Here is an 11370-nt window from a genome sequence, read left to right on the forward strand (position 1 = left end):
TCATTGTCCACGTCGCTTCCAGCATAGGCCAACACACATCTCAACAAAAATGAGACTATGCGTCACATCAGCGCAAACCTTTACGACTCTGATTGACCAGTTTGGTATCTACTTCTTTCCTTAAAACTCTTCTCTGTTTGTCTTCTGCCTTGGAGGTTGGCGAATGTATGAAAAAGTGGAAAAATGTAGGGGACAAGTACACTCACCTATGAGATAAAATGTGCAGCAAGAGAAGCACTGGGTCCTGGAGGGCAAATACTACCTGCATTTTAATGGATCACTCACTTTTCTTATTATGTTATAAACACCCGGCAACTAATGTCCAGTCATGTGCCTGCAGCATGGTGTGGCATGATACAGAAGTATCAACTATTTTCAACAGCGTAGCTTACATGCATAACTACAGAGTAGGCTGAACACAGAAGCATAAATCAGCCTTTATACTTCTGAATCAAACCCACACTGTAACGTACGGCGCAACTTTTGTGTACCCTGATGTGCACCTCCTCAAAAATCTCACTACACATTGCATTGATGCAAAGCCTACCCAGAGCTCTCCAACTGTGATTGGCTACATGTTTCCTGAAACACATTTCCATTCATGTTTCTCTTTGGAAGTCCGCAAATATATGAAAAAGTGCAGGATTGTGAGGGACAAATACGTTTGGCTACAAAAGAAAATGTGTAGCAAAATGGAGCTCTGATCCTGAAGAGTAAAAACTGCCTGCATTTTAATGGATCGTTCACCTTCCTTGTGCGCTACAAATACAGCCAACTAACATTCATGCATGTGCCTGATCGGCGTATGGTGACACAGAAGTATGGAAGCTTTCGACGGTGCAGCCTACATGCATTGTTAGGGCGTAGGCTTGACGCAAAGGTATAAATCAGCCTTTAGATAAATCTGTCCCGCAGCTGTTTACAGCAGACGCACGAACCAAATGCTGGTGGTGAAGCCAGAGCCAAGTCTGCAGAGGAGTACTTCATTTTATTTGTCAATTTATATCCCCATCATCACATATGGTCGCAAGCTTTAGGTAGCGGCCAAAGGAATGAGACCACCTATACAAACAGCCAAGATGCTGCCTCTGATTTACAACTTGCATAAAACATGCAAGTTATTGAATGTAAATTAGAGTAGACTAAAGGGCAAAGCTACAAAATTAAGGCAAAGGAATAAAATGGACTTCGGTGGTTAGCACTGCGACCTCACATTTCCACAGCCTGCTTACTATCTGTGTACAGTTTCCATGCGTATGCAGGGTTTTTCCTGTAATAGTTCCGTTCTCCATCCGCATCCCAAAGACATACGTGATTTGATAATTAACACTGGCCCAGTATGACTGAGCGTGCCCTGAAATGGACAGGCACCCCATCCAAGGTTGGTCACCATCTTGTACCTGATGCGACCCATATAAGCACCAGCTCTCCTAAAACCCGAACTCGAATAAGCAGGTTAGAGAAAGGATGGCCAGATCAATAAATGTAAGTGTCAAATTTTAATCCTCTGTTTTCCTGTTTACTTTAAATGGCTCTCCTAATTCTTCTTTTCTTTAACATTACTATCCTTCCTTAAAATTATCCCACTTTCTTCTCACTTTTCCTTTTCCCCGCAATCCATTAAGCTTTTACAATTTTTCAAAGGGTATGCTAATGCATGTTTACCACTTAATACTGGAAGCTCATTATGGCAATAACACATCTGAGGCAGCCTTTCTCACATTTAGCTCTCTCCAGAAATGAAGCGAGACGCTAATGAAAATCGGATGTGACGTGAAGTACAAAGCACTCACCCCATGGAGTGCAGGTATCTGCATCTACTTGGTGCTGCCTACTGCTGCCACACAGCACATTATTTATTTGTGGTCACTTTATGTTGACCGACTAAGTGTTCGCTAAGCAGTGTGCCCTAGTGACAATGACAATGGAATGGATGCTAATTAAAATTTCACCTAGTAACTCATATTGTAACCCTGAGCAAGGCACTTAACATGCATGCACTCCTGCTCCGGAAATTATTTTTTTTTTTACACATTTAAATTCTATAAAATCCATCAGCTGATTAAATATAGGTAATGCCTAAAAACCATACAGTGCATCCGGAAAGTATTCACAGCGCATCACTTTTTCCACATTTCGTTATGTTACAGCCTTATTCCAAAATGGATTAAATTCATTTTTTTCCTCAGAATTCTACACATAACACCCCATAATGACAACGTGAAAAAAGTTTACTTGAGGTTTTTGCAAATTTATTAAAAATAAAAAATCTGAGAAATCCCATGTACATAAGTATTCACAGCCTTTGCTCAATACTTTGTCGATGCACCTTTGGCAGCAATTACAGCCTCAAGTCTTTTTGAATATGATGCCACAAGCTTGGCACACCTATCCTTGGCCAGTTTCGCCCATTCCTCTTTGCAGCACCTCTCAAGCTCCTTCAGGTTGGATGGGAAGCGTCGGTGCACAGCCATTTTAAGATCTCTCCAGAGATGTTCAATCAGATTCAAGTCTGGGCTCTGGCTGGGCCACTCAAGGACATTCACAGAGTTGTCCTGAAGCCACTCCTTTGATATCTTGGCTGTGTGCTTAGGGTCGTTGTCCTGCTGAAAGATGAACCGTCGCCCCAGTCTGAGGTCAAGAGCACTATGGAGCAGGTTTTCATCCAGGATGTCTCTGTACATTGCTGCAGTCATCTATCCCTTTATCCTGACTAGTCTCCCAGTCCCTGCTGCTGAAAAACATCCCCACAGCATGATGCTGCCACCACCATGCTTCACTGTAGGGATGGTATTGGCCTGGTGATGAGCGGTGCCTGGTTTCCTCCAAACGTGACGCCTGGCATTCACACCAAAGAGTTCAATCTTTGTGTCATCAGACATGGTCTGAGAGTCCTTCAGGTGCCTTTTGGCAAACTCCAGGTGGGCTGCCATGTGCCTTTTACTAAGGAGTGGCTTCCGTCTGGCCACTCTACCATACAGGCCTGATTGGTGGATTGCTGCAGAGATGGTTGTCCTTTTGGAAGGTTCTCCTCTCTCCACAGAGGACCTCTGGAGCTCTGACAGAGTGACCATCAGGTTCTTGGTCACCTCCCTGACTAAGGCCCTTCTCCCCCGATCGCTCAGTTTAGATGGCTGGCCAGCTCTAGGAAGAGTCCTGGTGGTTTTGAACTTCTTCCACTTACGGATGATAGAGGCCACTGTGCTCATTGGGACCTTCAAAGCAGCAGAAATTTTTCTGTAACCTTCCTCAGATTTGTGCCTCGAGACAATCCTGTCTCGGAGGTCTACAGACAATTCCTTTGACTTCATGCTTGGTTTGTGCTCTGACATGAACTGTCAACTGTGGGACCTTTATATAGACAGGTGTGTGCCTTTCCAAATCATGTCCAGTCAACTGAATTTACCACAGGTGGACTCCAATTAAGCTGCGGAAACATCTCAAGGATGATCAGGGGCAACAGGATGCACCTGAGCTCAATTTTGAGCTTCATGGCAAAGGCTATGAATACTTATGTACATGTGCTTTCTCAATTTTTTTAGTTTTAATAAATTAGCAAAAATCTCAAACTTTTTTCACTTTGTCATTATGGGGTGTTGTGTGTAGAATTCTGAGGAAAAATAAGAATTTAATCCATTTTGGAATAAGGCTGTAACATAACAAAATGTGGAAAAAGTGATGCGCTGTGAATACTTTCCGGATGCACTGTATATTCCTTAATCAACAGCTGGTACCAAAGGTGAAAGTTTTGGTAGGTACACCAGCCCTCTTCACCTAACTGAGTGACAATGCTATTTAAAGCAGGTAGAACCATGAGTGTGAACAAAACTAAACGTTTACACGTCTTTCTGTTGTAGCTGGGGCCAAAAATGCCAGCATAAATATACAAGGAGGCCATCATCTAAGAGGAGAACTGTTGTCACAAAGGCCTGATGAGACTGACACAACGTGAAGGGCCACAACCTGTCAGTTAACGGCAGGGCCTGTCTGAATGCACAACATACTTTATCATGGATGAATATGGCAACTGAAAATTCATAGTCCTGTTCGAAAAACAAACAGGCGTACTTGACGTGGGATAAGGAACACAAAAACAGGACATTACACGATTAGAAAAAGAATCACATAAGCAGCGTCTACATCACTACATTTTTATATAAAAAGCAGCATTTTGAATCTCTGTATCCACTAGTGTTTTCAAATTATTTATGAAAGTATTTCAGCCCACAGTAAAACGACCAAAGACACATGATATTGACATTCTACTACCTGCATGTATTGCTGGAAACAGGAAAAGGAAGTGTCCTCCTTGAAGGGATGGATATGCCACTGGCCGGCCACAGGATTTATTGCAAAACTGTAGCAATCAATAAATTATTTGCGTTTTGCACAAGTATGTAGCATTCAAACTGAAAAATGTCATTTAGATACATACAGATGAGCAACACAACAAGTTCCAGTGAAAACGACTCTTCTGTGCCTGCTATGTTTGAATACGGTTTTCTTCCATGAAGGGTGACCAATCGGGGAATGAAACATTGTAATGAGCTGTATCCAATTAGGAAAAGACCACATAATATGCACAAACCAATTAAAGTGTACATTTTCAAACTACACTGTTTCCACAGTTATATGCCTCTGAAGATTGCTTTCAAAAGTCTTCATTTTGGAATATTAAAAACACCAGAGAAGTGTGGATGAAAAGGAAAAACAAAGATTAATGTCTGCATTTTGAAATGCCAACGTATTAGTGTGGACATAGCCATATAAGGAATCACAGTTCCTGGTGACTACACTGGTCAACAAGCATTTTGCTACTGGGAGTCTTTCACCTTTATATTAACAGGTTTCACTTGCTGACTCCAAATCTGAAAACCGTTTTCGTCCACCACGTCCCGTTGTTTAGTTATGATGTTCCAGGTCTTGGACAAATAGGGTGACTGGACAGTAAAGGCGGATAACCATTTTGATAAATAACGGTAATTCCACTAAGGATGCCATTGAGATAAAAGAATTTGCCACACGTTACTAACAGCTGTGAATTGTTTACCTTGTCATTATTAATTTTATTTAAAAAATTATCAATTTTTAATTAGCAGAAAAAATATTTGTTACTGATTACCAGGTCTTATATGACTCTAAAGTATAATGACATGACGGTGCAGTAGAGCAAGGTTTTACTGTTAAACATACTGTAACATTGCATTTCAGGACATTTTGTTCGTGGGCAGCACGGTGGCGCAGTGGTAGCGCTGCTGCCTCACAGTAAGGAGACCTGGGTTCACTTCCTGGGTCCTCCCTGTGTGGAGTTTGCATGTTCTCCCCGTGTCTGCGTGGGTTTCCTCCTGGTTCTCCGGTGTCCTCCCACAGTCCAAAGACATGCAGGTTAGGTGCACTTGCGATCCTAAATTGTCCCTAGTGTGTGCCCTGTGGTGGGCTGGCACCCTGCCCAGGGATTTGTTTCCTGCCTTGCGCCCTCTGTTGGCTGGGATTGGCTCCAGCGGACCCCCGTGACCGTGTAGTTAGGATATAGCGGGTTGGATAATGGCTGACTGACTGATATTTTGTTTGTTAGATTCACCATTACTTTGAAAATTTTGTTAAGGGGATGAACAGAAACGGCAATGCATTTCAGCATTTAAGAAATAAGTTTGGTCTCGAGAAAAGTGACCCCAAAATTAAGGAAGGTGTTTTTGTTCTTCCTGAAATCCGTGAACTGATGCTTGACGATGAGTTCAAAAGGAAACTGAAGCCAACTGAATCAGCACCCTAACTCGTGCAGGTTGTCCAGAATTTTCTCGGCAGTCACAGAGCTGAGAATAATGCTGAGCTTATGGAGAACCTGCTGAAAGTATATTAGCTTACAGAAGCCAGGATGTCACTGAAGACGCATTTTTTACATTCTCATCTCGACTTTTTTCCACCAAATCTGGGTGATGTCAGAGATGAGCGTGGGGAAAGACTTCATCAAGATATAAAGGTGATGGAAAACTGATATCGGGGGAAAATTCACTCCGAGCAAGATGAGTGACTACTGGTGGTTCTTGCAAAGAGAGACGGATGTGCAGTACAAGCGCAAAAACGAATGCCTCCAACACTTTTGGGCATGCTGACCTTACTTTTATATTGAGGTAAATTGACATAAATATACTTTAACGTGTCTCTGGTATTGTCTTCTGGTTTGTTTTCAGAAAAAAACGCATCAAAACAATTTTGGCAGGACATAGTCCAAACTCCAGATATCATGTTGATATTCAAAAGTATCAAAATGTCAATGATGAGTTTTTCAAAAACCTGATGTGCTAGCTTAATTCCAATTTCATATATGAAATCAGTGTAAAAAACTTAATAATGAGATGCTCTGAAGTTCCCAGAAGCAAACAAAAATTATTTTTTGTAGACAAGTGATATTGAAGATCTGCGGTGGGTTGGCACCCTGCCCAGGATTGGTTCCTGCCTTGTGCCCTGTGTTGGCTGGGATTGGCTCCAGCAGACCCCCGTGACCCTGTGTTCGGATTCAGCGGGTTGGAAAATGGATGGATGGATGATATTGAAGATGTGAGAATCAGTATAAGGTGAAAAAAAAAAAATAGAAGCCCATTGATCCATCCTGCTTCAGGTCAACAATGTAGGCTAGTGGTGGCAGGGTGTAAGTGTGGGGTATGCTTTCATGGGACAAATTAATTACGAGAAAATTCTGAAATATCATGGTAATTAGGTGCCCCACTTCAGGGCAACAGCATCTCCAAGTGAGAAAATACGCCACGGTACATGGGTAGGAAAGTCAGGGAACAGAGCTGTACATTCAGCGTAATACAGGACCTTCCCCAGTTACAGCACCTGATCTCGATCAGACTGAAGGCCATTGGAATGAGGTGGGAGAAGCTACTAGAAGTAAAAATCCAACCCATGATAATTTATAATATAACAACTGCAAGAACGCTAATCTCAGCATCACACGGCATTTTTCTGTGTTTTCCAGAATTGGATGAGGCTGCTGTAAAAGCAAATGGAGGATGAACAAATTATTGGGTAGGTGTTCCTAACAAAGTGGCAACACAGTAGACAGTAGATCATTCATCTGCTCCAGCAGCAAACCAGACCATAAAATGCACACTAAGTGCAAACAGTAAAAACCAAGAATAAATCTATATCCCAGAACACTACTCACAAGTAACATTTTAAAGTAACGCCTTCTTCTGTACCAAGACTGCCACTAATTATATAAAACCCTATCCCAAGATGCTTTACAATTATGAAATAAAGTACAAATGTATCTCTTATAAGCAGAGCACTTGCAGTTTCAGTCGCAGAGAAAGCCATAGCTGTGGACTGAAGCGACATCTCTGGTATGACGTCCCAGCCTATAGCCTCTAAAGAACCAGTGGCTAATGGGAATGGACAGCATTAGTCAGGATGGCCTGTAATTGTGCCATCATCTGCTTTTCACCACCACCTCCAGTGAGATTCCTGGAGTACACTGGCCTGCTTTCATTAAAAGAAAGATACAAATCCTAAATGTTCAGTGCAGTTTCTTCCATCATTCAGTGAATAGCCAGGTGAAATAACCAGCTCCGGGTGAGAAAGTGTGGGGTCTGAAGCATAAACCTTAAGATACTGCATTGTGCACCCCAAAGTTCAGAAGGCGGCTGCAGCCGTGGGCTTTTGATTTAGACAGGATTGTCCAATGTGTCTATCTGTAGCCCAATATTCAATTAACAGAATAATTCACTTCTTAACCTCTTAAACCCCTATCATATTGCTGGTGACACATGTATATTTGTTCATTTTAACAATATATTTATTTATTTTAATAATGATATTTGTGTAACTCATATCATTCCTAGAGATTCTTTTCTTGTCTTGTCTCCAGTGGGATTGGATTTTTTATTTGCAATTCTTTAGTGGAAACATCAAGTTTGGAATGTGGACAGATGAATGGGTGTCTGCGCAGCTTGGTGTCTTTTAACATTGTACTCAGTCTTATCATTTCTAAGCGATATTCTTGTTTGGCACTTTTTAGAGGATAATAAATGATCAGCTTTGAATGTTTTTTTGTTTTTTTTTACAAGTAACAATAATAATGTGACTGCTACCCCTAATTACCATCAATAGAATTTATTTTTAAACGCTTCCTTAAAATGTAAGTGATTGGGTACTTTGTGATTTAAAATATAGTAACCATGAATAAAGTGTATCTTACAGAAAGAACTGCTTACAATGCTGGCCTCCAATGACTGCAGAAACAGCTCAACAGGAATGCTAAATAGGCAAGAAGCTCCTTTGTGGACATAAGGAAGCAGGTTAAGTGGTGCATGGTGACTGTTACTGTCTCCCAACAGCAGGGACATAGGTTCAGCTTTCACCCTGATCTCTGTCTGTCTGTAGTTTGCATTGTGTTTCTTTATGGGTCATCTTGTTTTCTGTCACCTCCTAAAGACATTCCGATTAGGTTAATTGGCAAGTGGATAGATGGAGTGTTCTCTGCCATGAACTGATTTCTGGCTTGTACCAAATTCTGCGGGACATACTACCTGCAACCCTTTAATAGGAAAAAATGGGTTCTGAAAAAGGGTGGATGGAGTTGTTGTCCCCATATCAGCACTTAATCCACTAAACCAAAATTACTAATAATACTCTTAGTTGGCGAACCTCTGAACTAAAACGTAAGTAACATTAACAAGAATTATTTCCAGGTCACTAGAATGAGAATCTGCCTTATAATAACCCAGAAATCAAAATTACAGTATATGTCAGTCATTAACTGTTAGTAATCATATACATTTTATACGTGCGCGAGTCTAAATGAAGACTCTATATATTTGGTATAAAGTAAAAACACATTTTATACGTGCGCGAGTCTAAATGAAGACTCTGTATATTTGGTATAAAGTAAAAACATTAAAACATAATGCGTATGCGGCCACCACTTCGGAGACAGACCCCTGTTGCGGTGAGTTATCTCTACTTGGGTAAATTGTAACTGGAAAATGCGTCTGAAAACGTTAAAAGCGGGAGAAACATATAGAGAAAAAAGAATAGAACCAGTGATTTTTTTGTAATAAAACGTGTTTTAAAATAGACAACATCGAGCTTACAATTAATTACAGTAACAGTGGATAAAAAGTGAAGTGTTTGTTAAAGTGTGTAATGAGAGAGAAAATAAATAAGGGACAGATCACGAATGTCAGCTCTAACAGCTGCAGACGAAATAATTCACCGAATGAATGGGAACGATTAAAAGAAAAAGGTCTAGTTATTTTAAAGGGAGTGGTATCAATAAACGTGTTTTGTACAGCGAACCTTAAACGAAGCCCTGCGCTCGTACCACCCGTGACGCGCGCTAAAGGTGTATAACCGCAGACCCTCCGAGGGTCGCTCATTTCACAAAGACAATGACCGTTCGTTCAGGCTTTGTTTCCGTCACGATCACCCCCCCCCCCCCCCCCCCCCCTTCAGCGATGAACTTGACGTTGTCGTCACGATGGAAAGAAGGAAGCCGTTCAGCGCCCACGCACCACTCGGAAAATGCCAAAATAAAAGTAGCAATGAGAAGCACCCCGGCTGTCGGCGAAGACGGCTACTCTACTTACCGTTACACCTCTGGAAAGAGTGCATCAATAGTACTGAGCGGACAGCGTCCTTCGCAAAACGCGACCTGAAGTACACACCATCCAGAGAGTCGAGACGTGAACCAAGTCTAAGGTATGAAGAAATTAAAAACACATTCTCTGCTGGTAACTGATTCCCAGTTGTACTAGCATCAAACCGAATCCGAAGGAGAAAAACAAAAACGTCTTCTTATGTTGTCCACAATGTTTCTACATAAAGGACGATACAACATCTGCATGCATGTAATTCATTACAAGTTCATAGACGTTCTGCTGTAGATCACAGTCCGCGTGGATGCATCCTGCACTCGGCTACATCGCGAATGATACAAAGCAACAAAAAGCACACGCACTAATACAAGTACCACCCCCGCTCGTGATTGACAGCGCCTTCCGCCAATCGCCGACAAACGCTCACACTGCCTGCTTAAAAATCTGTCCAGCCCATTTGTGTACATACATTAGAGCCGCGCGTAAGTAATCTCAAGGCTGGCAATAGATAATCTAGAAGACTTGGCGCTTGATTTACTGGCAACCGGCATCCTTCTTGCAGCGAACGAATCAATTCGGTAATTCGATGGGGATAAATATCACTAGAAAGGAGAATTTGTTAAGGAAAGGTGCTGAGAGAGAATCGTCCGTTGAACGGGCACAATAGTAGCATTTCCAACCCACAAGATGTATATAGCGATTACAAATACGTTAGACTGCAGTAACTCATCTTATATAGCGCCTTTCACAGAGCGCACAGGAATACAGTTAACAACAAGCGCAAAATAACAAAGGACATAAGAAAATTATTCAGGTTCAAGGCAATTCAAAACGTACAGATGACCACATACTGGTGTGTGTTAGGAAGAGTCTTCAAAAGTTATAATGAAAATGAAGTCCATAGAAACATGCTGACAGCAATGATAGTCCTGACAGAGTTACTAGGATAAAAGACGAAGCAAAAGGCTTCCAAAGCGCAGGAAAATAAAGAAGAGATGTAAAGCACATTTCTTACACTGTAAAGGCTTGGCATATGTCCCACGTACCGTTAATGCAGAGCCGCCACTAGTTATAAGTGCATCCTTTAAATAAGATATGATAGATAGATAGATAGATAGATAGATAGATAGATAGATAGATAGATAGATAGATAGATAGATAGAAGCTCAAATAACAAACAACAACAACCTCTTCAGATACACATCACAAATACTAATATGTAGCGGGGCTACATAGTAAATGTGTTGTCAGTGTTAGTACTGAGTGCATTTTGTTTCCATCGTCCCGTTTGCTGTTTATGTGTGCGTCAGTAAATGTCCTCCCCGTAAATTCAGGGGGGGCGGATGATGGAAAGAGACCGCAGCCCCAAGATGGAAAGCACCTGTTTTTAATCAATCAATTACATCCGGCACAGGACTGAGGGAACAGGAGAAAAAAAAAAGAGGTGAGAGACGGAGATTTCACTTTACAACTACGAACCAAGTTTACCTGCTGTTTTCCACTTCGCACTTTGTATCCAGTTTGTTTTCATTCTGCCGGACTGACTTCAATTCCCTCATCACCAGAGACCCCGGGGTCGGAGTACATCATCCACCACAAGCCGAGGATTCACGGTGAGGTTGCTCCATTTATTCCGGGAAATGCAAACGCATCTCTTATCTGTTGACCAGTCATCCGCATTCAGGACAGTTGTACACTCGGACTCAAGTTCTATATCATTGCCATTTTCCGTGTTCATTCATTGCTGTGTTTTGTGTTCGTTATATGT

General features: G+C 41.7%; 1 protein-coding gene across 3 annotated transcripts in view; it reads right to left on the reverse strand.

Annotated features, from left to right (window-relative positions):
* The window catches only part of rnf122 (ring finger protein 122), a 122719-nt gene extending 112775 nt beyond the window's left edge, over positions 1–9944 (reverse strand). For all 3 annotated transcript variants that reach the window (XM_028799707.2, XM_028799695.2, XM_051928436.1), the window contains exon 1: positions 9594–9944. In XM_028799707.2, the coding sequence (XP_028655540.1) occupies positions 9594–9618 (25 nt within the window). In that variant the 5' untranslated portion in view covers positions 9619–9944. The remainder of the gene's footprint in view (positions 1–9593) is intronic.
* Positions 9945–11370: the final 1426 nt, after the last annotated feature.

The sequence above is a fragment of the Erpetoichthys calabaricus genome, chromosome 1 (assembly GCF_900747795.2).
Source record: "Erpetoichthys calabaricus chromosome 1, fErpCal1.3, whole genome shotgun sequence".
NCBI classification, from domain to species: Eukaryota; Metazoa; Chordata; class Cladistia; order Polypteriformes; family Polypteridae; genus Erpetoichthys; species Erpetoichthys calabaricus.